Here is a 22667-nt window from a genome sequence, read left to right on the forward strand (position 1 = left end):
AATCTATATATATAAAAGAAAGTCGTGTTAGTTACACCACTTATAACTCAAGAACGGCAGAACAGATTTGGCTGAAAATTGGTAGGGAGGTAGCTTAGAGCCAGGAGACGGACATAGGATATTTTTATCCCGTTCGACAGCGTTCCCGTGTGACTTGACATGAAACGTCAGTCACTATAAAACGTGGTATAACAAAACGCAAATGACAGCTATGTAATGACGTATGGATGACAATTTGATATTTGTAAGAAATCAATATTAAAACTACTTCTATCTATATATATATAAGAAAGTCGTGTTTGTTACAACACTTATAACTCGAGAACGGCTGGACCGATTGCCATGGTTTTTGATTTGTTGGATTTGTTTCCGTCCCGAAAACAGAATACATCTTAAAAACAATGAAAACTCGATATGAATACTTTCATTTCAATAAATGCTGATTTGTTTATTACATGTAAAACTTTTGTTGTCCATAGGGTGATACCAGGAGATCAGATAGTAGTATTTCATGAGGGTTGTAGCTGGGGAGCACGAGGGCGGTACCAGGAGAGCACGTAGCCGTAGTTGATTAGGGTGATACCAGGAGATCAGATAGTAGTATTTCATGACCTTAGAGTAGGTAGCAGTCATGAAGGGATTACCAGTAGAGCAGTGAGGGTTATAGCTGGGTAGCAGGTACTGTACGCGTGAGAGTAGGGTGGGACCTTAGAGTAGGTAGCAGTCATGAGGGGATTACCAGTAGAGCAGGTAGCAGTAATACATGAAGGTGGTACCATTAAATCGGGGAATGGTAGTCAAAATCAAAAATAAACTAGATATCTTTATTTATTTATTTATTTATTTATTTATTTATGTACACACAACATTGTAGGAATAAAACAAGTATAAAAATGAAAATACAATAGGTACAAAGGTACTGCTTATTTCTTAAGAAATTTCTGCCAGCAGACCTGCGACAGGAGATAAGAAAAGAGGAAACATAGACACAGTGTGTAAAAAAAAAAAAAAAAATATAGGAAAAAAAGAAGTACAATTTATATCAAATATATACATGGATATATACATATATATATATAAAGTTACATGGATGAGGAAATAAGACTATCTTACTGAGGCGAGATAGTGTTCTTTGACACGACGTTTGAATAGGCTGACAGATTGGGAGCCACGAATGCTAGGCGGTAGGGCATTCCACAGTCGCGCTGCATGAACAGAGAAGGAGAAGGAATAGAAGTCGGTGGAGTGGGGTTGAATTTTGAGATGGGATTTAAGGTGTGATCTGCAAAGGGCGTCGGGAGGGCGGATATAGGAGAAGCGGTCACGCAAATAGGAAGGATATAGTGGGTTGTGAAGAACATTGTATAGGAGACATAGGATACGAGTGTTCCTGCGAAGGCGAATCGGGAGCCACTTGAGTTCTTTGCGAAACTGCGAGATGTGATCGTATTTTTTTAGCCCAAAAATAAAGCGGATACACAAATTTTGCAAGTACTCAAGCTTATTAAGCAGCTCCTCGGTGGCATCCAAGTAACAAGCATCGGCATAGTCAATAATGGGTTGGATAAGGGATTGGGCTAATAGAATTTTGGTCTTGTGGGGAAGAAAAGTTTGTAAGCATCGAAGAGAGTGTAAGGAAAAGTGGACCTTGCGACTTACCTCGTTTACTTGATCACGCCATGAAAGGTGTGAATCCATTAACACCCCCAGGTTTTTAGCCGTCTCCGAGTAGGGGATCATCTCACCATCAAGACACAGAGGCCTTAGAGAGGACAGATCAAGAGCGTTGCGATAGTGCCTACTGCCAATAATCATTGCCTTTGACTATCTATTGGCAGCACCCATGAGTTTGGCTCTAAGTTGCAGTAGATGTATATGAAGGTGGTTGCGATCTTGCTGAAGGGCCGCGATTAGCATAAAAAACTAATTCAATCGGCAATATTAGTAAATCATGTGTTTCTTATTTACAACCTATATACAACTTAAAATGATTACTTAAAAACAATCAGCAATATTATCATCGACTCTAAGGCGGTACGAAGTCCGCCGGGAAAGCTAGTAATAAGATAAAATATAATAAGACAACGTGAACTCGTCACAGTAACCCAGCTTTGAACCTCTTGATAGATTTCATACTCTTATGACAGTTTAACCTTAAATGTAGGCTTTATCAAACATTCTAGCAAACTAGTAAGGCTAGCAAATTGTAAAAGAGTAACTGAAACAGTCCGATCTTCTGTTCCTCTATCACAAACAGCACGCTACTCGCTACATATCCAGTAAATGTTGTTTGGACTCTGTAGAATAGAACATTATTTTTAATTTTAAATAAATACATAAAGATAGAGAATTAGAGTGAAATAATTGCACTTACAATCAATTTGCCGTCCCTTGATGACTATCGACAAGTTGCCTACTGTTATATAGCTAGAAACCATTCAACAAATTATAATAATAATCTTCCACACCGATTTCGGTAACGGCGACTGCTTCGACTCTATTGGCGTGCGTGTGCTCTCATGTGGCTGGAGTAACCAATTTTGTGCGTAAAAGTCCGCGCACACTGCGGGCATGTCAGGGTACCAGCCACAAAGTTGTAGTTGATAGCTACAGGTGGTCGCGCTTTCAACTCATCTCGTTTGGCATCCAGCTCAGAAAGCCGACGGGCTTCAAAGTCATAGATATTGGCTTTTACGCGGCTTCTCCAGTCTCTGCGGTTGGATGCCAGTTTCTCCCACTGAGACGGATCTATGGAACAGCTTTTCATGTGTCGCTTCAGCACATCCTTGTATCGCAGCAGTTGACCGCCACATTTTCGCTTGCCCTCTTGCAGCTCAGAGTAGAGGATGCGCTTGGCCACCCTAGTATCCGGCATGCGGAATACATGTCCGCACCAACGCAGCTGTCTCCTCATAAGGTATGCCTCAATGCCACCTACCTTGGCCCTCCTCAACACATCTGTATTACGCACACGATCAGACCAGCGGATATTTAATATTTTGCGCAGACATTTGATGTGGAAGCGGTCTAGTTGTCTGATGTGGCGTCGGTACGGCGTCCATGTTTCCGCTGAATAAAGTAGGCAAGGCAACACAACTGCCATATAAACAGAGACCTTTGTGGATAGCTTTAAGTCATGGGAACTGAAGACCTTCTTATCGAGTTTGCCGAAAGCAGCAGCTGCAGCACCAATTCTGCTATTCATTTCGGCGTCAAGGTCGCACTTTGATGTTATAGTGCTACCCAAGTATCGAAATGTATCGACCTGTTTCAGCACATCTTCACCAAGCACGATGGTCAGTTCTTCATGTCCGTGACTGTCCAGTGACATCACTTCTGTCTTCTTCACGCTGATCTTTAGGCCAAAAGTACAGCACTGCTTGTGAAGGTTCGTGACTAACTGCTGCAGAACTTCAGGGGATTGAGCTACGAAACAAAGGTCATCTGCATACATAATGTCCTCTATATGTGCATAGGACACCTTTGTGGTCGCCCTGAGTCTATTCAGGTTAAAAAGTTTCCCATCAGTCCGATAACGAATACGAATTCCTTCAAGAGAAGAGGTCGATACTTCCCGGACCACAACTGCGAAATATAATGCAAACAATGTAGGAGCCAAGACACAACCTTGTTTCACTCCACAGGTGACGGAAAAGAAGCTTGATTGGTCATCTTCAATCGCTACACAACATTGCATGTCATCGTGCAGGAGTCGCAGGAGTCTTATGAATTTCTCTGTACACCCGAACTTTCTCAGTACCTTCCAGAGAGCCTCGCGAGGGACACAGTCGAATGCTTTTTCCAGATCAATAAAGCATAGATACAAGTGCTGGCCCTGCTCTCTACTTTTTTCCTGAAGTTGACGGACTGCGAATATTGCCTCACAAGTCCCTCTATCTGGTCTGAAACCAAATTGGGTTTCTGGCAGAATCTTTTCAGAGAGATTCCTGAGGCGGTTTAGTAGTACTCTGGCGAAGACTTTTCCAGGAACAGAGAGCAGTGAGATACCTCGGTAAGAACCACATTCCGACCGGTCGCCTTTGTTCTTATAGAGAGCCCTGATGCGTGATAATTTAAAAGCATCAGGAACCTGCTCTTTCTCCCACATAAGCACAAACATTTCCCAGACTCGCGAATGCAACTCCTCGCCGCCATATCTCAGAAGTTCACCTGGTACAAGGTCTAAGCCAACCGCACGCTGATTCTGCTGTTGTTTGATGGCACAAACTACTTCGTGCTTAGACAAGGCATCATCCAGCTCTTCTGCTATTTGAAGTTGAGGCAAAGTGTCTATATATCGTAGATCGGCTGTTCGATCTAAATTAAGTAGATTCTTGAAATATTCTGCCCATCGATCTAGCACTTCATTTTTGCTCGTTAGCAGACTGTTGCCATCCAGCGACTTCAGTGGTACCTTTATGAAGTTGATGGTACCCATAAGACCGCGAATTTCGCTATAGAAATTCCCGAGCTGATTACTGTCAGCAAGCCACTGTATGTACTGAGCCTTGTCTTGCCACCATTTATCTTTGGTACATCTCGTGAGCTTACACAACTCGCGGTCGCTCTCTCTTATTAGAGTGCTGTTCTTACTGTGCTTGAGAAGTTCTCGGTGTTTGGCAATAGCTTTAGTAAGAACTTCGTCGTTCTCATCAAACCAGTCTTGTTTGCGTCTTGTTTTTAAGCCTATGGTGTTAATGGCTACATCAAGAACTGACGACGACAGAGCTTTCCAATCAGTATCAATGTCACCGGTATTTTGATGAGAGTGTAAATCACATGCCAGCAATTCAGCGTATTTTTCTCGGGGTGCCGGATATTTGAGTTTCTCAATGTCTATGCTTCGAGGCTTTTTCATGCTAGCTCTAAATGGCCGCCGAAGGCATAAACGAAGTTTGGTGACAAGAAGCCTATGGTCCGTCCAGCAGTGAGCACCGCGCATGACACGAGTGACTAGGACCTGAGAGATGTCCCGCTGCCTCGTGATGGCATAGTCAATTAGGTGCCAGTGCTTAGATCTGGGATGCATCCACGTAGTTTTGTGCTTAGCAGCAAGGCGAAACATGGTGTTTGTGATTGCAAGTTGGAATTGAGCACACAAACTAAGCAGCAACTGGCCATTAGAGTTGACGTTGCCTACCCCATGTCTACCCACAACTTTAGGCCACGCTTCATAATCTCGTCCAACTCTGGCATTGAAGTCACCTAATAACAGTATCTTCTCTCTGTTCGGTATTTTATGAAGACATTGTGTAAGTTCCTCGTAAAATTTATCCTTAGTGTCGTCGGAACTATCTAGCGTCGGTGCATAGGCACTGATGACGTTAAGGAAGTTATCACAGTCTAAGTGAAGGCGCAAAGTGGTAATACGGTCCGAGATATGAATTGGACATTCTTGTAGTGTCTTCACAAGATTGTTCTTGATCGCAAAACCAACTCCCGACCTTCTTGGTTCTGTTGCAGCAGTGCCCTTCCAGTAAAAAGTGTAGCCACCGCCATGCTCGACTAATTCGCCCTCTTCGGCAAGGTGGGTTTCGCTTATAGCAGCTATATCAATGCTGTAGCGATGTAGTTCCCGAGCAACTATGGCAGATTTTCGTTCTGGGCAGGCGTTTGTGTCACGGTCGAGAAGGGTGCGGACATTCCATGCACCAAAAGTCAGTATTGGTGATTTAAGTTTATTAATACTGTTGCGTGGACCACGAATAAAAAGATGCGGAAGCAGCCGTGGTAACTACTATCCAAAAAGTGTTTGGGGTGAGCATTTTTTGGGGCACCTTTTCTAGCCCCCTCCCAGGCTGAGCAGGGAAAGCAGTGCTCCCCTAAAAAGGGCTGCTTTGTCACCCTGGGTGCTGCCGGATTCTCTCTGTCCCCCCAATTCAAAGAGAAAACGACCACGGCGTGTACTCACACCCCCAGAGCCGCTAGTGTGCAGGTCTCAGACAAAGCTCAGGTTGCATCAGCCCGAACCTCTCTACCTCAACCCATCGCCACCAGTCTTTGCCAAATCGGAGTCCATTGTGTGGAAGCAGTCAGATGCGCAGGATATATTATAGTGCTCAAACATACGCGCAAACGTAGGAGCACTCTCTCGTCTAACATCTCTTTATCCGATGGAACGGTGAACCGTTACGATCAGAGAGATGCCAGATGCAGCAGTTTGACATACGATAACACCATCCCTATCGCTGCCTCTAGGCCTTCCTGCGATTGCCTCGGTGTCTTGTAAACGACACAAATTCGGGGGATTTCCGTTCTGGCTTGGGAGATGTTATCACCAGGCCCCCTTCTCTAGGTTTAGCCCACGAGCCAACGTGGTTACCAGGGTGTGGCCGCTGCGAACAGCTTCTAGGAGCCACTAGAGAAGAGCTGTAGATTGCCGACGGATTATTTGTTCCCTGTCACCTTTACAGGTTGGCTGACAAGAGATAACGCAGGGAATCTACTACACCCTTCAGGGAATCTTCAACAAATTAATTATAACTAAACAAAGAAAAAATGTCAGTGCTAAAGAAATGAAATAATCGTATAATATACAATATGGACTGCACTGCACAGATTATCAAGTGGTCGAGCATCGAACTCAACGTTCCCGCGCAGGACAAATGTTTGTGTGGTCCACGAATGCTTGTTCTGAGTCTGGAGTTTTTGTGCATGTGACTTAAACATAACCCAATCCATATTACATATTTAATAATACTTTATATATGTGGCATTATACGTTCAGCCGATGTTTGATCTGCCGAGCGTACCATTGAAACAGACAGACATACTACTGACACCCTTTCAAGGGTATGTTAAGCCACATGCGAACCACACAAAAAGAGGTTACCGTAAATAGAGAAGAAATCATTTACAGCCATTGACAGATTGTCTGCAAGGCATGTATAATACCTAATTATTATATGTTAATTAATATTACTTATTCCGTTTTAAAAATATTAATGACCTTAGGCTTTTGCCATAGGCTTGGCGAGAATAAACAATCAAAGATTTAAGTATGTTGTTATAATAGCTTTCGTGAACATGGAGGACTTACATTGGTTCATTAAATGACGGTTAACAGTCTGTAACTAGTTCGAAATAAATAGATAATTAAAGTTAAATGTGATTAAATAAAACTGAAGAGTTTGTTTGTTTGAACGCGCTAATCTCAGGAACTACTGGTCCAAATTGAAAAATTCTTTTTGTGTTGAATAGACCATTTATCGAGGAAGGCTTTACGCTATAAACCATCACGCTGCGACTAATAGGAGCGAAGATACAATGGGAAATGTGAAAAAAAACAGGGCAGGTTTAAATCATAACTTATATCTTCTACCCACGGGGACGAAGTCGCGGGCAACAGCTAGTATTAACATAAACACATGAATATTAAAAACTTGTTAGGTGCTCATCGACCGAACACTAGGTACCTAGGTAGGCTCATGTACCAAACAAGTTGTAGTTATTATAGAGAAGGTTATCGAATTCGCTTCAGGTAGTATCTATATCATCTTCTAGCTAGAAAACTAGACAGAAAACTAAACAGCTTATCTTAGGAATTTTTACACGCTTAGATTAAGTACGCAAGTATCTACATACTGTATCAATGTGACTTTATAAGGTGACATACTTCTTTCTCACTTATCATACACATACATACCACAGACGACCTCCGTGGTCGAGGGGCGCACACACCGGTTTCAAGGTGTCGCTAGCTCTGATCCGCGTTCGATCCCCGGTCGGGTCAATGTAAAAATTCACATTTCTACATTGTCTCGGGTCTGGGTGTTTGTGGTACCTTCGTTGTATCTGAATTCCATAACACAAGTGCTTTAGCAACGTACTTTGGGTTCAGAACAATGTATGTGATGTTGTCCGCATTTATTTATTATTATTATTTATCATGTTGCCAGCGATTCCGCCCGAAATGATCCCACAACGAAACAAAATTGGGCTAAAACGGAGTCTGTAAAGGTTATAATCAATCTATCTACGAATTTCGTCCGAGTCCGTCTAGTGGCTTTTACGTGACATATTAATATTATGTAAAAACCACTAAAATATGAAATTTCAAGTTTATAACACTAGTCGGAAGTAGTTTTAGGGACAGATCACGAACTTAGGTACATAGAATCGTTATTAAGGAAAATAACTCATTAGGTACATTGTTTTCTACTTCAAGTAAAAGATGTTTTAGTAAATTAATGAGATAGATCATTATAATATATTGTCCACAGTTATGTAATTAGTTTATGACAAATCTGTTTGAATTCCCGAGCTAAGGGGGACTTGAAGCTAAAATCTTGTAATTGCTGTACTTGTTAACATGCTAAAAGTAGCTCCAATGATAATAAACACAGGATTATAAGGCTTGATAAATATCACTTGAGATACGTTATCACTTGATAATGCCCAAGCCAACTTGTTTTCACAATAACATTCCGCATAGCAGGAGATCATAGTGTTTTCGTACACGAGAAAATTTTGCAATTTAAACGTATATTATTATTTTTTTGTGCATTGTCAAATATTTTTCAGTGTTGTGTTAAAATATTTAGGATTGTATTGTTTTACCACAGGTGAGTTAACAGTCAAGTCTCAATTAATCCAAAATAATAATTGTTCTTTGATTGACATTGTGTTTTCTTGCGGTATCCTTAGAATGGAGTAGAATATTCGTATTTGCTTCCCTTTAAAACCTTTCACTTTACAAATAAGAAAGTTTCTATATCTGAAAAAAAAGACTTATCTGAAAAATGAGATAAAATATGGTTGCATAAGGACAACAAAAACAAATAATAATAATATTAAAAAATTGTTTAAATTCTAACACGTTTCAGTTGAAGTCCGTTGGTTAAGTTCGGTATGAGGGGTTGAATCGCATCTTAAATATTTTAAAAAGACATTGCGTCTTAATAGGGCATCGTTGTTTGTATCTTCTCTGTCTGGCAGAGTGCGTTTGTGGCCATTTTGAAGTGTCTATAGCATTGTAAGAGGATAAAACTTCGTTATTGGAGTTTTCATTACCAGTTCACTCTATCTAATACTAAGGAGTATTGGATAGATTTATCTTCACCCAATAAATATGAAAGAAACCCAGAAAGTCATTCTACAAATAGCGGCATTGTTGAAATCATTTCGCTGATTTTCGCTACAATTTAGCGAGACCGATTTAATTTAACAAAACAAGGAGTAAGAGAAAGCGACGTGGTAATACAAATACCGCACTGATAACACATTAAAAACTTGTGTATTTAAATAAATAACAATGTTTTATCACTTGCTACAAGCAAGAATTATCTAATTTACCTCACACAAGGACTATATCTTATCTAAATTAATTATCATAATTATGTTGTTGTAGAAATCGATAACAAAAGAACATTTTATTTAATTACTTACTAATAACAACGTGTTATAATGACACCTTCACTGAATTTCATATTATTGTACTAAGAATAATACGAATAGCGCCAATTTAATCCAATTTCCATTTATTCATCGTCCATTGTAGGTAAATACTAGTAAATAGCAGAACTGAGTCTTCGTCTTTGTGAGATTTCTACAATTTGTTGCTGTTTTTGTAACTTACGCCTAAAGTAACGGTTTGGTGATGAAGTTTAATGACACCTAACAGTGACTAAGATCTAATTTATTAACGAATGTTTTACTGCTTCGACCAATTGACACTTTAAAGTAGTATGTTTTTATTATATCTGCTTGACTCTTTAAACTTTAAAAATTGATTCAAAGTAATTTAAGTACATACCTTAACTGCAAAATCAGGATAAATTCAGTCTTCGAACTAAACAGAAACATAAAAACAAACATAGTACCAAAAATAAGCCACATCAAAAAACATAACCAAACAAGAAAAACACCTCATTCAACATTCCACAGCGTATTTGATTCTGAGTAATTGAGCTTCGTCTATCGATTTTCAGGGATGGCACCTCGTCAGGACTTTGTCGCCCAGCCGCAGCCGATCAGAATAGACCAGGGGCGCGCGCCGCCGCCGCCGCCCGCGCCCGGCCGCCTCCAGCGCCCCCCGCACGACAACCCTACAGCCTACATAAACAGGCCTGCCAACATACCAAGGACTACTGTCAACAACACCGGAGTAGCGCGCACGTAGGCAATGGAAATTGCATTTTCTGATTCGGCAAAAACTGTAAAGAGTACTAGAATGTATAAATACAGCGCGAAAAAGAATTGCTGTTAATTATGTTCTGAGTTAAACTTTGTAATTGTCTGTAAATGTCTGTGTCCCATATTCGGATACTCGTTTATATTTAAGTTATAATAAGATAAAATTAATGATTCACCTTCTCATTACTTATCAACCCACAGCTGGGAATCTGTGGACCTATATCAAAAATCTAGTTCCATTTTTTTCTATTAGCGTCCCGAAAGTTTTGTCGCTTTCTGTGAACTGTAACAAAAAACTACATGCGCTATAATTACACACAGTATTTAAACTGTTCAAGTGTTTGAACGGTATAATATATAAAACCATTCTAAAAATAAATCATAACAGAGATAGTTTAGGCTAACAAGAAAATCGATATATTAGTTCATTGTACCGTTAGTAGGGTATCTTTTTATGTCCTGATCAATATATTTGTGTTATGGCCGATGTAAAGGTGTTTTGTTCACACAATAATATATGAATAGAGGCACTGATTCCCCAATATAATAATTAATAACTATATATATCCTTCAATATGCGGCACATCTTTTTGAAATATTTTTTTTATTAGCTGCATATTTTTTTTGTATAAAACACATATGAAGTAAATTGAGGTAAATAGGTCGAGCGGGGTAAATTCAGACATTTACTATCTTCGGTTTTGACAAAAACAGACTTCTTGATAAAAGTAAAACAGTCTATCCGGACCTAGTGTACCGTCCCTTACAGAATTTCCATTTATTGTGTAGAAAAATTCTTGAGAGAATACAAAAATTGACATTTTAAGCCAAAAAGCAGAATTGGGGCCCAGGATCAATGTTCATTACAAATAAATACGATTAATAAGATGTGCTAAACCTCTTTGATTAATGTGTCTGGAGCAATTTTAATTAAAAAAGATAAATTATGAATATTTTATTCAAAAACCGTTTTAAAAGCCTTGCTTTTATTATCATATCTGACTTTTAATTTAATGTAAAGTGACTTTTATGAAATCGATTTTCTATACAGAAAATTTTACTGAATTTTGATTGTTAGGCCATGTTATACAGATCTACAAAATATGTATACATATATCACACAATACCATGTTTTTTAACATGATAATTTAACATATTCATAAATATTCATTTAATGTGTAAAAAAGCTCAGAACTTCCCAGCCTTCAACTCTTCACTATTATTTAATTTTGTATATATTAGACCTTACTTCCACAATATGTTAATTAATTTAAGTCATATTATATAATAAATAAGTACAAATTGAAAATATACGCAGGTATTATCTTTATTTCAACCCTCTATCACCCTCTAATCAACTTGTATGTGTACAATCGTGCTCCTAAAAATATATAAAAGGCCGCATAGAAAAGAGTAAAATCAATGAATTAAAACTCATACTTACCCATATTCTACTCTTCACACGCATCTTTGTCCACAATGCATAAAAGCTTCCAATGAAAATCGAATTATACATGAAAGGAAAATAAATTTATATTAGCCTGTTGTCTAAAAGGCGTCGGAAAAAGAAATCCCTTACATCCCGAGACCGCGCGGCGGCGCGCGTCGCTATCCATTGTATAAAGTTTTCTGAAAAGTTTCCAATAAATCCCGTCGTCTGTAGGTGTCTACAGAACAAAGTTGGCATAAAGATTCTTTTTATTAATGGCATCATTGTTTCTAAGCAAACTGTTATAAACACTCGCACCTAAAAATTAAAATCTAGGAGCGAAGAAACTAAGCAGGGTTCGAACCCAACTTATGACATTGTGACTGAGAACTTATGATCAGTTTCAATGTACCCTCCAAATTGCCGCTTTGTGTTCTACATCGTTTTGAGTAACTCTAAGTCTCTTCAAAAACCTTTTAAGTTTAATAAAATTATATTGGAACCAAAATAATACTTAATAAATATGGCACAGATGACGGGTTAGTTTGTAACTTTCCAGTCTGTACATTAATATATTAAGTTGTGGACAAAGATAGTGTTAATTCTTATAGAAGAGTGGTGGTTTTTTGTAAAGGCGTAAGGGCGACAAAGAGTTACAGCGCTCAAATGGACAAAGCAATTTAAAGCATTAATTGAATTTAGAATATATATTTTAATTAATCATAAAATTAACATGAGAATTACAGTATATGCAATGAATCGAATGATCGCAGTATGGAACAAGTGAAAACCAGAAGCACCACTTCTCGTTAAAGAGAGAGAGACACCGCTCTACCCCATAAAGTGCGCTCTCTCGTTTATACAACGGTACTAATATTACTTCGAGACGTGGCGACCGGACCTTTCTTTTCGGATGTGAAATCATTGAATTGAAACATTGAAAGGTGTGTCAGGCTTTTACTGACTTAAACCCACCCATGTGCTCTCCTTTGCCCTTTTTGTTCCGGGGCCGGAGCCTTTCGGACACTCCCGCCCTGCCCTGGTGCCGGTAGGCCATCCGGTGTCAGGGAGTACTGGCCAAAAAGTTTTGGATCTAGGTGGAAATTCAGGGGGGATACCCTAAACACATGCCGTGTGCAACGTATGATAGTATGGTATTGATCCTTATCAAATGAAACTACTTAGTACGCTAATACATGGTGTTCCCTCATGTTTCATTTGGCTTGGAAGCCGCGAGCGAAAGCTCACATAAAGTCTTCAGTCTTTCAACATTTAAAATGTTAAATAGTACAGTTACATCTTACTAACTTAAAAATAATATTGATAATGAATTTTACACGTTCAACTGCGTGAATCTGAGTTCATTTAATCGATGTATGGTACGTAAATGGCGACGTGAGGGCTGCAGACGCGTCATCACTGCTGCGCTGTCCACAAGCGACTGGCATAGCGGCGGCGGCGGAACCCGAACAAGAGCCGAACGTTGCGACCTGCGCTCCGTGCTATACACACACATATAAAAAAAGAACTAAATGTTACGTTGGTATACAAATATGTGGGGATGGAAGGATTTTACAAGTATATCTGTATTGCACCAATGCACCATATATTTAACTTCTAAATGCAGTCATGAATGATAAGAGATAATTTAGTATAACCAGTCTAACCAAGGGGTATCATGTTGCCCAGGTAACTGGGTTGAGGAGGTCAGATAGGCAGTCGCTCCTTGTAATCACTGGTACTTAGCTGAATCCGGTTAGCCTAGAAGCCGACCCCAACATAGTTGGAAAAAATGACTGAGATGATGATTTGAGATCATTAGATTATGCACTAAACCGAACACACAAAACGAACCAGGAACCCCAGTCACGCACGTGCGGTGAGGGTTGACTCCACGCCGCGACTGATCTATACTCTATACTAATATATAAAGCTGAAGAGTTTGTTTGTTTGTTTGAACGCGCTAATCTCAGGAACTACTGGTTCGATTTGAAAAAATATTTTTGTGTTGAATAGACCATTTATCACGGAAGGCTAGAGGCTATATAACACCACGCTGCGACTAATAGGAGCGAAGATACAATGGAAAATGTGGAAAAAAACGGGGAAAATTCTAACCACGTGGACGATGTCGCGGGCAACAGCTAGTGAATTATAATCGCTGTTCCTCTATTATAGACACGGTGCATTTGTGGATGGGAACTGTTCTTATTCTGATAATATCATAACACTCGTTCTTCTATATTTATCTTCGTTAGCAATAAAAATGCAAATATGTGATATAAATGAGATTATGTATTTCTAATCAGATAAAAGCCTGCAATCAAAGACCAAGATTGCAATTTATGAAAGCAAGTGCATACAATAGGTATACTATAGGTATAATATACTATAATATAGGTAGGTACAATAGGTATAATATATAATATAATACAATAGGTATACATATATAATATATTGGAAATGTGCAGGTATTGGATGGGCAGAATTATTATTGTCTTAATTTATTTGTGAGCCGGCCTAGCTTACAGAGAGTATTAATATAATAATACTATATTTGTGTATTTGTCTGTACTTCTCCTCATCGGCTAGAACGATGTGAATGCATTTAATTGGAAGTAGAGTAGAGTTGAGATTCACAAATCACTCCGATAGAATAAGGATGATGACTGGATATAAAAAGAAAAAATCTCATTAGTCCCTCAGTTAGACAATTGAAAAGTATGAGACACGTATTTTTTCCTTTTTCAGAAAAACTAGAATTGACAAAGATTAACTGCTTTAAAGTTTAGGAGAGGGGGCTTGTGACGTAACGATATGGTAAAATTTATACTTAATCGTGATGTCACGCGTAAGTTTCATTCACTGAAATTTGGTCAATTATGCTTGCCGGATAAATTAAAAAAAAGTATCCATTATTATGCAAAAAAACTACAAGACGGACACTGCAAAAAAAAATTGTCATCGTCCCTATTATCCGCCAGAACAGCTAGTTCAATATAAAAACTCTTCTTTTATTAAACACTAACCATGGATGTACCCCATGTAGGTACATGATGTATTTTTCTTTCGATTTTGGACTAGGCTCATTTGCATACCAGTGTGTAGAGTTCTAAGGTGGCCTCTGTAAGGGACGGCAAAACTAAAAGAGAATAAAAGTTACATAAATGAATTATCAAGAGAAAGTCAGTATTAACGAGCTGCGTATTGAAATGATTTTCTATTTATTCAGACACCACTGACAAAGGTGAAGGAAAAGGTGGAGGAAACCTGGATTCCGAATATAGAAATCTGAAATCGACAACCTGCAGTGAGCTAACGTGGTGATCAATGCTCAAACCTTCACTGTATGGGAAGAGGCCTGTGACCAGTAGTAGGACATTTATAGGCTGGTATTATAATACCACTCTTTCTTGTTTTATTAATGGCAAGCTTATTTTCGTTTAAGTCCTGGTAAATGAAAAGTTTTTAGCCACAAATAGATACATTTATCTATAATTAAACAGTACATCAGTCAATATTTAGATCAGAGTAGGTTACTATGTAAGCTGCTGTCACTATTCCTCAATAATAATTGATTGGCAACAATAAAAATAAACAGAAGTGTCGTGGAGCGGGCGCGGGCCCTGCACGGGGCGGCAACGTCGCACGATCGATCCGACGTTAAGGCCAGGAGTTCCCCCGTACGAGAAATGTATATACGCCTTTAAGTTTCTTTGGAAATAGACTTCCTGGTGAAGATATACGGCAATTTTGTCTAGAAAACTTTTCTAAGAAAACCTAGCTCAGATCGTCGTAAATATTTATAAAAAAAAAAAAACTTGTTTTCCTTGCGACGTATTTGAGACGTTGGTTGCAATAGCCTAGCTACCTTAGCTTAGCTTTGGCCATCTCAGTTCTAGTATACACCTATCATGGGCTTTTCGTATTCTAATATACTTGAATTTGTTGTAGACATCGTTCAAAGAATATCGAATGCGATCAGAATTCAAACGTTCGTTGCGCTCTTTTTCTATCTCTTCATGCCGTACTCCAATAATTCTTTCTTTCTGAGTTTCAAACTGATTATGAATATTTTGTTGTGTACTTGTTCGGTACAATCAATGTCCCGATCAACAGTTAGCCGCTTATCACGTTCATCACTTGTTTCAAAAAACGTTTTTGTAAGATCCCACTAATATTGTACAGGCGAAAGTTTGTGAGTGTGTGTGTATGTTTGTTACTTCTTCACGTCGGAACGGCTGAACCGATTTCTATGAAATTTGGTACAGAGTTAGCTGACACCCTGGATTTAACACAATTTAGTACGAGAAAATATCTCATTTCCACGGAAAAGTCGATGTAAATGAATTGGCAGATTATGTATGGTGAACTTTCTACCTGCATATTTTTTTCAAGTAGGATATAAAATCTATATTCACACCATAATTAATAGGAGGCGAGCAGTGATGAAAAATCTTACAAATATGGACAGAAGTTGTGTGGACTCTAAAAACTAATCCGATTTCAAGAAATCCTAAGTTATTTCTTCTATCCACGCGGACGAAGTCGCGGGTAACAGCTAGTACTGTAAAAATTATATACCTAATAGAATCTCCCAATCCCTTTCGACGCGAACCACTGCAAGTTGATAACGTGTTGCCTGTTTGTTCCGCGCTAAATTATTTTACATTAATTTAATAAAATTAGAGATCAATTAAATTGTCAAGAGTACTAGGAGTGCATAAAAAGTAGAAGTTCCCAACTAACTATGGCTGCAGCTCTGTGCGCGCTACTACTGCGTGCGGATACTCCAAGCTGCCTGTGCGCCTGGTAGCAAGCGTTCGTAGGCGTTTGATCCACGAAAGCTTGTCCTGAATCTGGGTGTCTTTTTGCTGACACTAACTCGCTGCAAGATTTTGCTTTAGCACGGACACCAGACGCTTTTCACTTCACATGATCCGTAAAATATATAAAAAGTAACAAAGAAAATGTCAAGTAAAAATAACAGGTTTGAATAATCTCTGAATATCTTTCTGTTTTCTGAACCTTTCTTGAAATGTATTGATTGATTTTGGCTAAGCCTTAGTTTGACTGTGCAGACTTGCGAGTTAAGTAGAAGGGAATGTCATAGTTGTATTGACTAAAACCCCCTCATGGCTCATCCTAGGCCCGGGCTACTTAAACCTTTTCAGACAATTCCGCAGCCCCGACAGGCATCGGCTCTAATTCGCTTTACAGAATTTGCTTACATCTACTTGAGGAGCGCGTGGAACACGAATGCGCGGACACGGACCTGTTTCTGTTCCTGAGCCGAGCTATCCATCACTCACGGCTCGCAGGCCAGCGGCTTACGGAGGGTGGGAGTCACGTGCTTCCCGACGCCCGCGGCCCGAGGCATCTACCACAGCGGCTGGATAGCTTAGTTCTTTGCCTAGCGTGTTCAGCCTCCTCCTTTGAAAGCATATAGCAGACGGAGGAAACTGCTTTTCAAACCCTTTCGGACCACACATTATACCAAGGCCGGGCGTGAGAGGACACCGCCGCCGACCGCCACTATGGAACCCAGCGGTGCTTCGCCCATGCAGGGCAGACCTTTACCGTGTTCCACCATGTCCTTCGGGCGATCCTCACAATGGTAACACCCGGGAGTTTCCTCCCACCTGATCCTGTGAAAGTACCTCCCGAAACAGCCGTTTCCTGAGGACCTGCGTCAGGCGGAAGATGCGGACAACGTGACGTCTCATTAGCCACTCCTCAAAAAGGGGCCTTACCGCTATGAAACAATGTAGAGGTGTGCCCTTGTGATTTTAAACAAGGGAACTACCTTTGAAGTGTTGTAGCTGCCATTTTATTTTAATATGCTATGACTCCTCCACATTAGACCACAGTAATATTTGAAGACTAAGAGCTTGTCAATGTAGTTATTTACAATAAAATCACAAGGAATTCATTAAAATTAAGTAATCAATCTCTGGCAGTATTTCAAAACAGACAGATAGTCTTATTATTATTATTATATAGGAAGCGCCTTAAATATTTTAAACGCGTATTGCTATACGCATTTGAAAAGGCATTAGTTCTGCATTACTAACTATATCGGAGATTACAAGATTAGTATTCACGATCAAAAGGGATTTTTTGATTCCACGATCAAAAGGGAATCAAAGAATGTAACAACAAATTGAGGTATGCACGGCCAGTATCGCGCTCCCTTTTACCTACGATGCGAGGCGGCAGGCTGGCATCACCGGTAGCTCCCGGTGATAGGTGATAGCCCACGCCGCTTGTAACGCGCCCACATCCACTCGGCGACAACTGGTTCTAAATTCAGTGGGTTGCGGTTTGGTGAAAGTTTAGAATGTCTACAGTAAGTAAACGCTTCATTTGCGAGCAAAATCTTCTTTATATAAAACTGAAACATAAACTCCGGTCTTATCACTTATCACGATAAAAACAGACAACAACAAAAAATACGATTCGTAAGTTCCTTTATGCGTCATGTCAAAATGCTTTTGTAGCAATATTATCGAGTATTAAAAGTTAAAAAGTCGATAATAGAGGTTCTAAATCTAAATCGATATTCGTAATGAGTGTAATGACGTATTTCAATAACATTCAGAAACTTTTCTAGTGCTATAAAAATAACAGAATATTGATTGAATTCTGCCGACTACTATTCAATTGGTGTAAGGTGAGAAAATAAAAATTGATAATTTGTCATGACAAAATTACAGTTTAATAAGTAATTACGTGGCTCGATCATAATGAACGTTCAAACCTTTATTCGGAAAGCCATCTGCACAAAATGCAGGTTGCTCCTCTTTCATTCTATATCTATTTGGTAGGTGTCGGAGCTAGCTTTATAAGGTTGCACGATTGTTGTGCACCAGTAAGGACAAAACTCTCGCCAAAAAAGATATTCAAGGAATTCGAGAAATGAGCAGTTAAAAAGTGAAGAGCCAGCAGTGAAACTCATGACACAGATGTTTTAAAGCCCTGAATGCTGTTCCCTAGCGTGTATTAAGGATTCCAAGTCGGTCAGCACTCTAGATTATATACTCTTGAATGGGCTTATTTATGTTGATCCGAGCAATGAAGTCGAGAAGTAGGATACAGATAGACTTGAGCCAGGCTGCTGACTATACATAAATGTAAAAAATGAAAAGCGTCTTGTCAGCCCGAAGATTATCTTGGCAGTTATGAACCACCCACCTATTTATACCGCGCTGTGTCGGTCGGCGCGACGTTGCCAGCTCGCACTCACTGCCGAGCACTTTGAATTTCGAACGCGGACCGGTATTGTTGCTAGCACGTAGAATTCGCCCATTTTAGGAGAAAATGCATGTGAAAAGAGTTTTATAATTTGTTGCCTTTCAAATAGGAAGAGTGAAGCTGTTAGTATTCAAATGGTTCGCTATGTATTTTAGGCTTAAAATTACATCCGCACAAGTAAAAATCAATACAAATGATCAAACTTGAGTGGAAACTTATATCGTATGAGTTATTTCAGCATTGTTCACGTCTTTATTTCAATCAGAGCACTGTGAAGAAACTAGTATCCTCTTATAAAAAACGCTTTCCTTGATATACTTAAGATGAAGAACAATAAAAAAGCTATAAGATCTACATTTCAATAGAGTTCGACCCGCTAATGTACCTTCCTTTGTCCATTGTCATTTTTCTCTTTTAGGCACTAGTTACCTTACACAAAATTAGTATAAATGAAAACCACCCAACTTCTTTTAACATAAATTTCATACGATCACTCCCTCTATGTCAGTGCATTTTTAGTCTTGCTCTAAACAAATGTCCCAGTTTCTGTATATTTTCACATATAAAAAAATGGAAAATCCTGGAAACCCAAGATTCGTATATGTAAAGAACACCTCTATAGTCTATCAATAAATTAATAGAATTATAAAATCGAAATACCTATGTTTTTAAATGTTATATAAATCGGTTTAGCCGTTTTCAATTGCATTGTCATCGGGTTTGAAGCTACCCTGAAAATTTCAGCCTGCTAGCTTATCGGGAAGTGCCTTAAAGTTGAGTTTCAAAAATCCAACCGGAACGACAAACTAACACACAAGAGAGTATAAAAAAACGTGGGAAAATAATTTATATCAGAAATGCTATCCATTAATTTCAAAGTATACACAGAAATATTTCCCTGCAAAACATTTACAATTTTATTAGGAAATTTTAGCATGTAGGATGGCAGCTCTAACATTCTTGTGCGAGCTCGCGACCGCCACTGAGTGCCCGGCACTCAACGCGCGTAACTGGATCATGGGGGTGACAGTACAGTACTTTGAGGACAAGAAAACAAAATGTATGGAAAGTGATGCCATCTATGTGACAGGGCAAGTCAACTAAGGCATAATATTCCCTTAAATATTACTAGATGCCGCTACAGTAACTGCTTTCTTCAAAATGTTATTCTTTTAATAATTTAATAAATATTATTTAATAAAAAGTGAACTAAAAAATAATAAAAAAAAAACTGAATCGCCTTTTCGGTCTTCAATTAATCTTATACGCAATTTTTATTTTGCTAACGACATGACAGCACTGATATGTTTTGAAAACTTTTCACTCAACGTTCGTTTCTTGTGCCGTGAGTTTACCAAGTTTTATTTTCGACTTATTTGCCTATTATTGACCATCGCGTGTTTTCTGGACCTCGAAACTGCTTCCTACGTATTTACTTGGCTTCTCGTGAACGGATACCGACGAATATATTTATTTCTCTTGACCCTGGCATCGTTAAATGGACTTCGACGTGTGTTTACATTACTTGATTTAAAAATTTGGCTGCGTTTTTTACGGATTACGATGGCGAGATTACCGAAATACTCTCGCACTCATTGCTATTTTGGATGTGAAGAAGGAGGTAAGATGATTATTGATGATAGAATAAGTGATCTTATTGTAGGAACGATCCGATCGAAGTTTGTACTATTATATATCACTATATTTTTAAAACATAAATTTCACAACCTGCAATTTACTCATTCTTTCTAATTTCAGGTACATTACATCATTTTCCAAAGCCAGACTGTCATAAAGAAAGGTTTGAGATCTGGAAACAAGTTTTAGACGATGATATTATAATGAAAGGAGATACATACATCTACAACCAAATAAGACTATAAACATTTTGAGAAATACTACATAGGTAAAGGAACGGTATTAACGAGAAATGGAGTGCCAACCTTTTACACCAGCCTTATCCCATCAGGTAAATAAATATATTTGCATATTATAACATCCAATTTACATGTAAACAAATATGCAATTAACATTTTGGCAGATGTCTATTAAATGTATGAAATAACTGTGAAATCTGCCCCTAAGATGAACCACAGACCAACAAGTGCTGTTTCAATTTTATTTTCTGTCACCTAATCATCGCAAATGAAGTGCATTAACTGTCCTGTTGGTCTAGTGGCTAGTGTCTTTTAGTGCTATGCCAGAGGTTTTTGGTTTGATTCCCAATCAGGACAAATATTTGTGTGATGAGCATCATCATTTTGTTCTGTGTCTGGGTGTAAATTATTTCTATATTTAGAAAGTATGTTTATCAGCTGTCTAGTATCCATAACACAAGTTCTGCTTAGCTTGGGACGAGACAACATTGTTTGATAGTTGTGAAATGTTATAATTATGTTAAAATACTTCTAAGTAGTCTTTTGTAGAATTGCACAATTATATTAATAGGTTTTAAAGTACGTGCTTAGTCTTTTCTAACAAGATTATTGCTACTTTCTAGATACCACCAGCTCATCTGCAGTTGCAGAAGTATCAGTTGAACCAGTCGCTTCAGTTTCAATGTTGGAGGATAAGGAAAAGGACATGGAGCAAACATTTGTAGAATGTATGTTGCAACTCATAATGAAAATCAGTTAAATGTTTTGATTATAAGTATTTTTTATCCATATAAATCATACATATATACTTTTTCTTGTGAATACATATATATATTTTGAAATTGATTATATATATATTTTGCATAGGAACATAAATAACCACAAACATTAATGATGTATATATATATTTTTTTGTTTCAGAATGCAACATATTACTAGCTGAGTGTGAAGAAACTGTAGATTTATTGCTGATTTTTGATAAATTATTTGATTCATTTAATGGCCACTCACACCGTGATACAGCAAAAATACTCAAGGGATGTCTTAAAAACAAATCACCACATTTCCCGTTCTGGGCAGAAATTAAACCTGTTTTTAAATCAATAGAATTTGAAAAAATTGTAAAAAGTCAAGATGGGTCTCAAACAGTTAAATATGATGATTTATAAAATCTGATGATTTAGATTCTGATTTTGCAGTTGATTCCTTAATTTCAACAATGAGTCAAATTATTTTTAGTAATTTGATTTTGCATTCGGAAGCGAAGAAATATGTACCCTGGATATATAATAAAAAAAACTAAATCTAATATATTTAAAAATTGTAATTGTATTGTTGATTTACTTCAACAAGAAATTGAACCTAATGCATTTAATTGATGCATGATTGATTATACAAAAAAATCACATGTGATTCATTTATTAAATTACTTAATGAAATATATTTTATGATTGAGACTTGATCGCCCGAAATAATAAACTTAAAAAAATAATAATTGTGTTTTTTATAAATTGCAGATGTGATTTTTCAATTATTCAATGCGATGAACATAAATTGATTTTAACTAATTATATAATTAATTTGTTCATCAACTTAATTGTAAATAGTTGGTGTACGGGTGTAAATAGAATTTTAACAGGAAAAATTGCTGATTTTGATAATAACGATACTTAAATTACAAGCATACAATTTCTATAAAATTCATAAAAAAAGGAAATAATGTGAATGATATTTAAAACCTTATTGTTAATTAAATGATTTGATTGATTTAAATCATGTGATTTTTGATGGGTGGCCATTTCCAACCATCTACTTTATTTACATCGATAAATAAAATAGAAGGTTCTCAATTATACCCTTAATAATTTAAAAATGGTTTCTATTAATGTGAATTAATTGGTGATTGTAATATACCATAAGTGTATTATGAATGTTAGCCAATGAAATTAAACCATATTACGATTTTATTAGAG

General features: G+C 38.0%; 1 protein-coding gene and 2 long non-coding RNA genes across 3 annotated transcripts; 2 read left to right on the plus strand and 1 right to left on the minus strand.

Moving 5' to 3' along the window:
- Positions 1 to 2454: 2454 nt before the first annotated feature.
- LOC113495903 lies at positions 2455 to 6102 on the minus strand. The gene is made up of 2 exons (XM_026874903.1): positions 6070 to 6102; positions 2455 to 5734 (listed from the first exon to the last, which is right to left on the minus strand). The coding sequence occupies exons 1-2, from the start codon at positions 6100 to 6102 to the stop codon at positions 2498 to 2500; spliced, it is 3270 nt and encodes a 1089-aa protein (XP_026730704.1). The 3' UTR covers positions 2455 to 2497.
- A 2396-nt stretch (positions 6103 to 8498) lies between these two features.
- On the plus strand, positions 8499 to 10676 carry LOC113496090. The gene is made up of 2 exons (XR_003400778.1): positions 8499 to 8564; positions 9930 to 10676. It is a non-coding gene; the product is annotated as an uncharacterized LOC113496090 (long non-coding RNA).
- Positions 10677 to 20396: 9720 nt separating this feature from the next.
- LOC113495999 lies at positions 20397 to 20689 on the plus strand. Its single transcript, XR_003400772.1, has 2 exons — positions 20397 to 20438; positions 20576 to 20689. It is a non-coding gene; the product is annotated as an uncharacterized LOC113495999 (long non-coding RNA).
- The last annotated feature ends 1978 nt before the right edge of the window (positions 20690 to 22667 follow it).

Source organism: Trichoplusia ni, chromosome 7 (assembly GCF_003590095.1).
Source record: "Trichoplusia ni isolate ovarian cell line Hi5 chromosome 7, tn1, whole genome shotgun sequence".
NCBI classification, from domain to species: domain Eukaryota; kingdom Metazoa; phylum Arthropoda; class Insecta; order Lepidoptera; family Noctuidae; genus Trichoplusia; species Trichoplusia ni.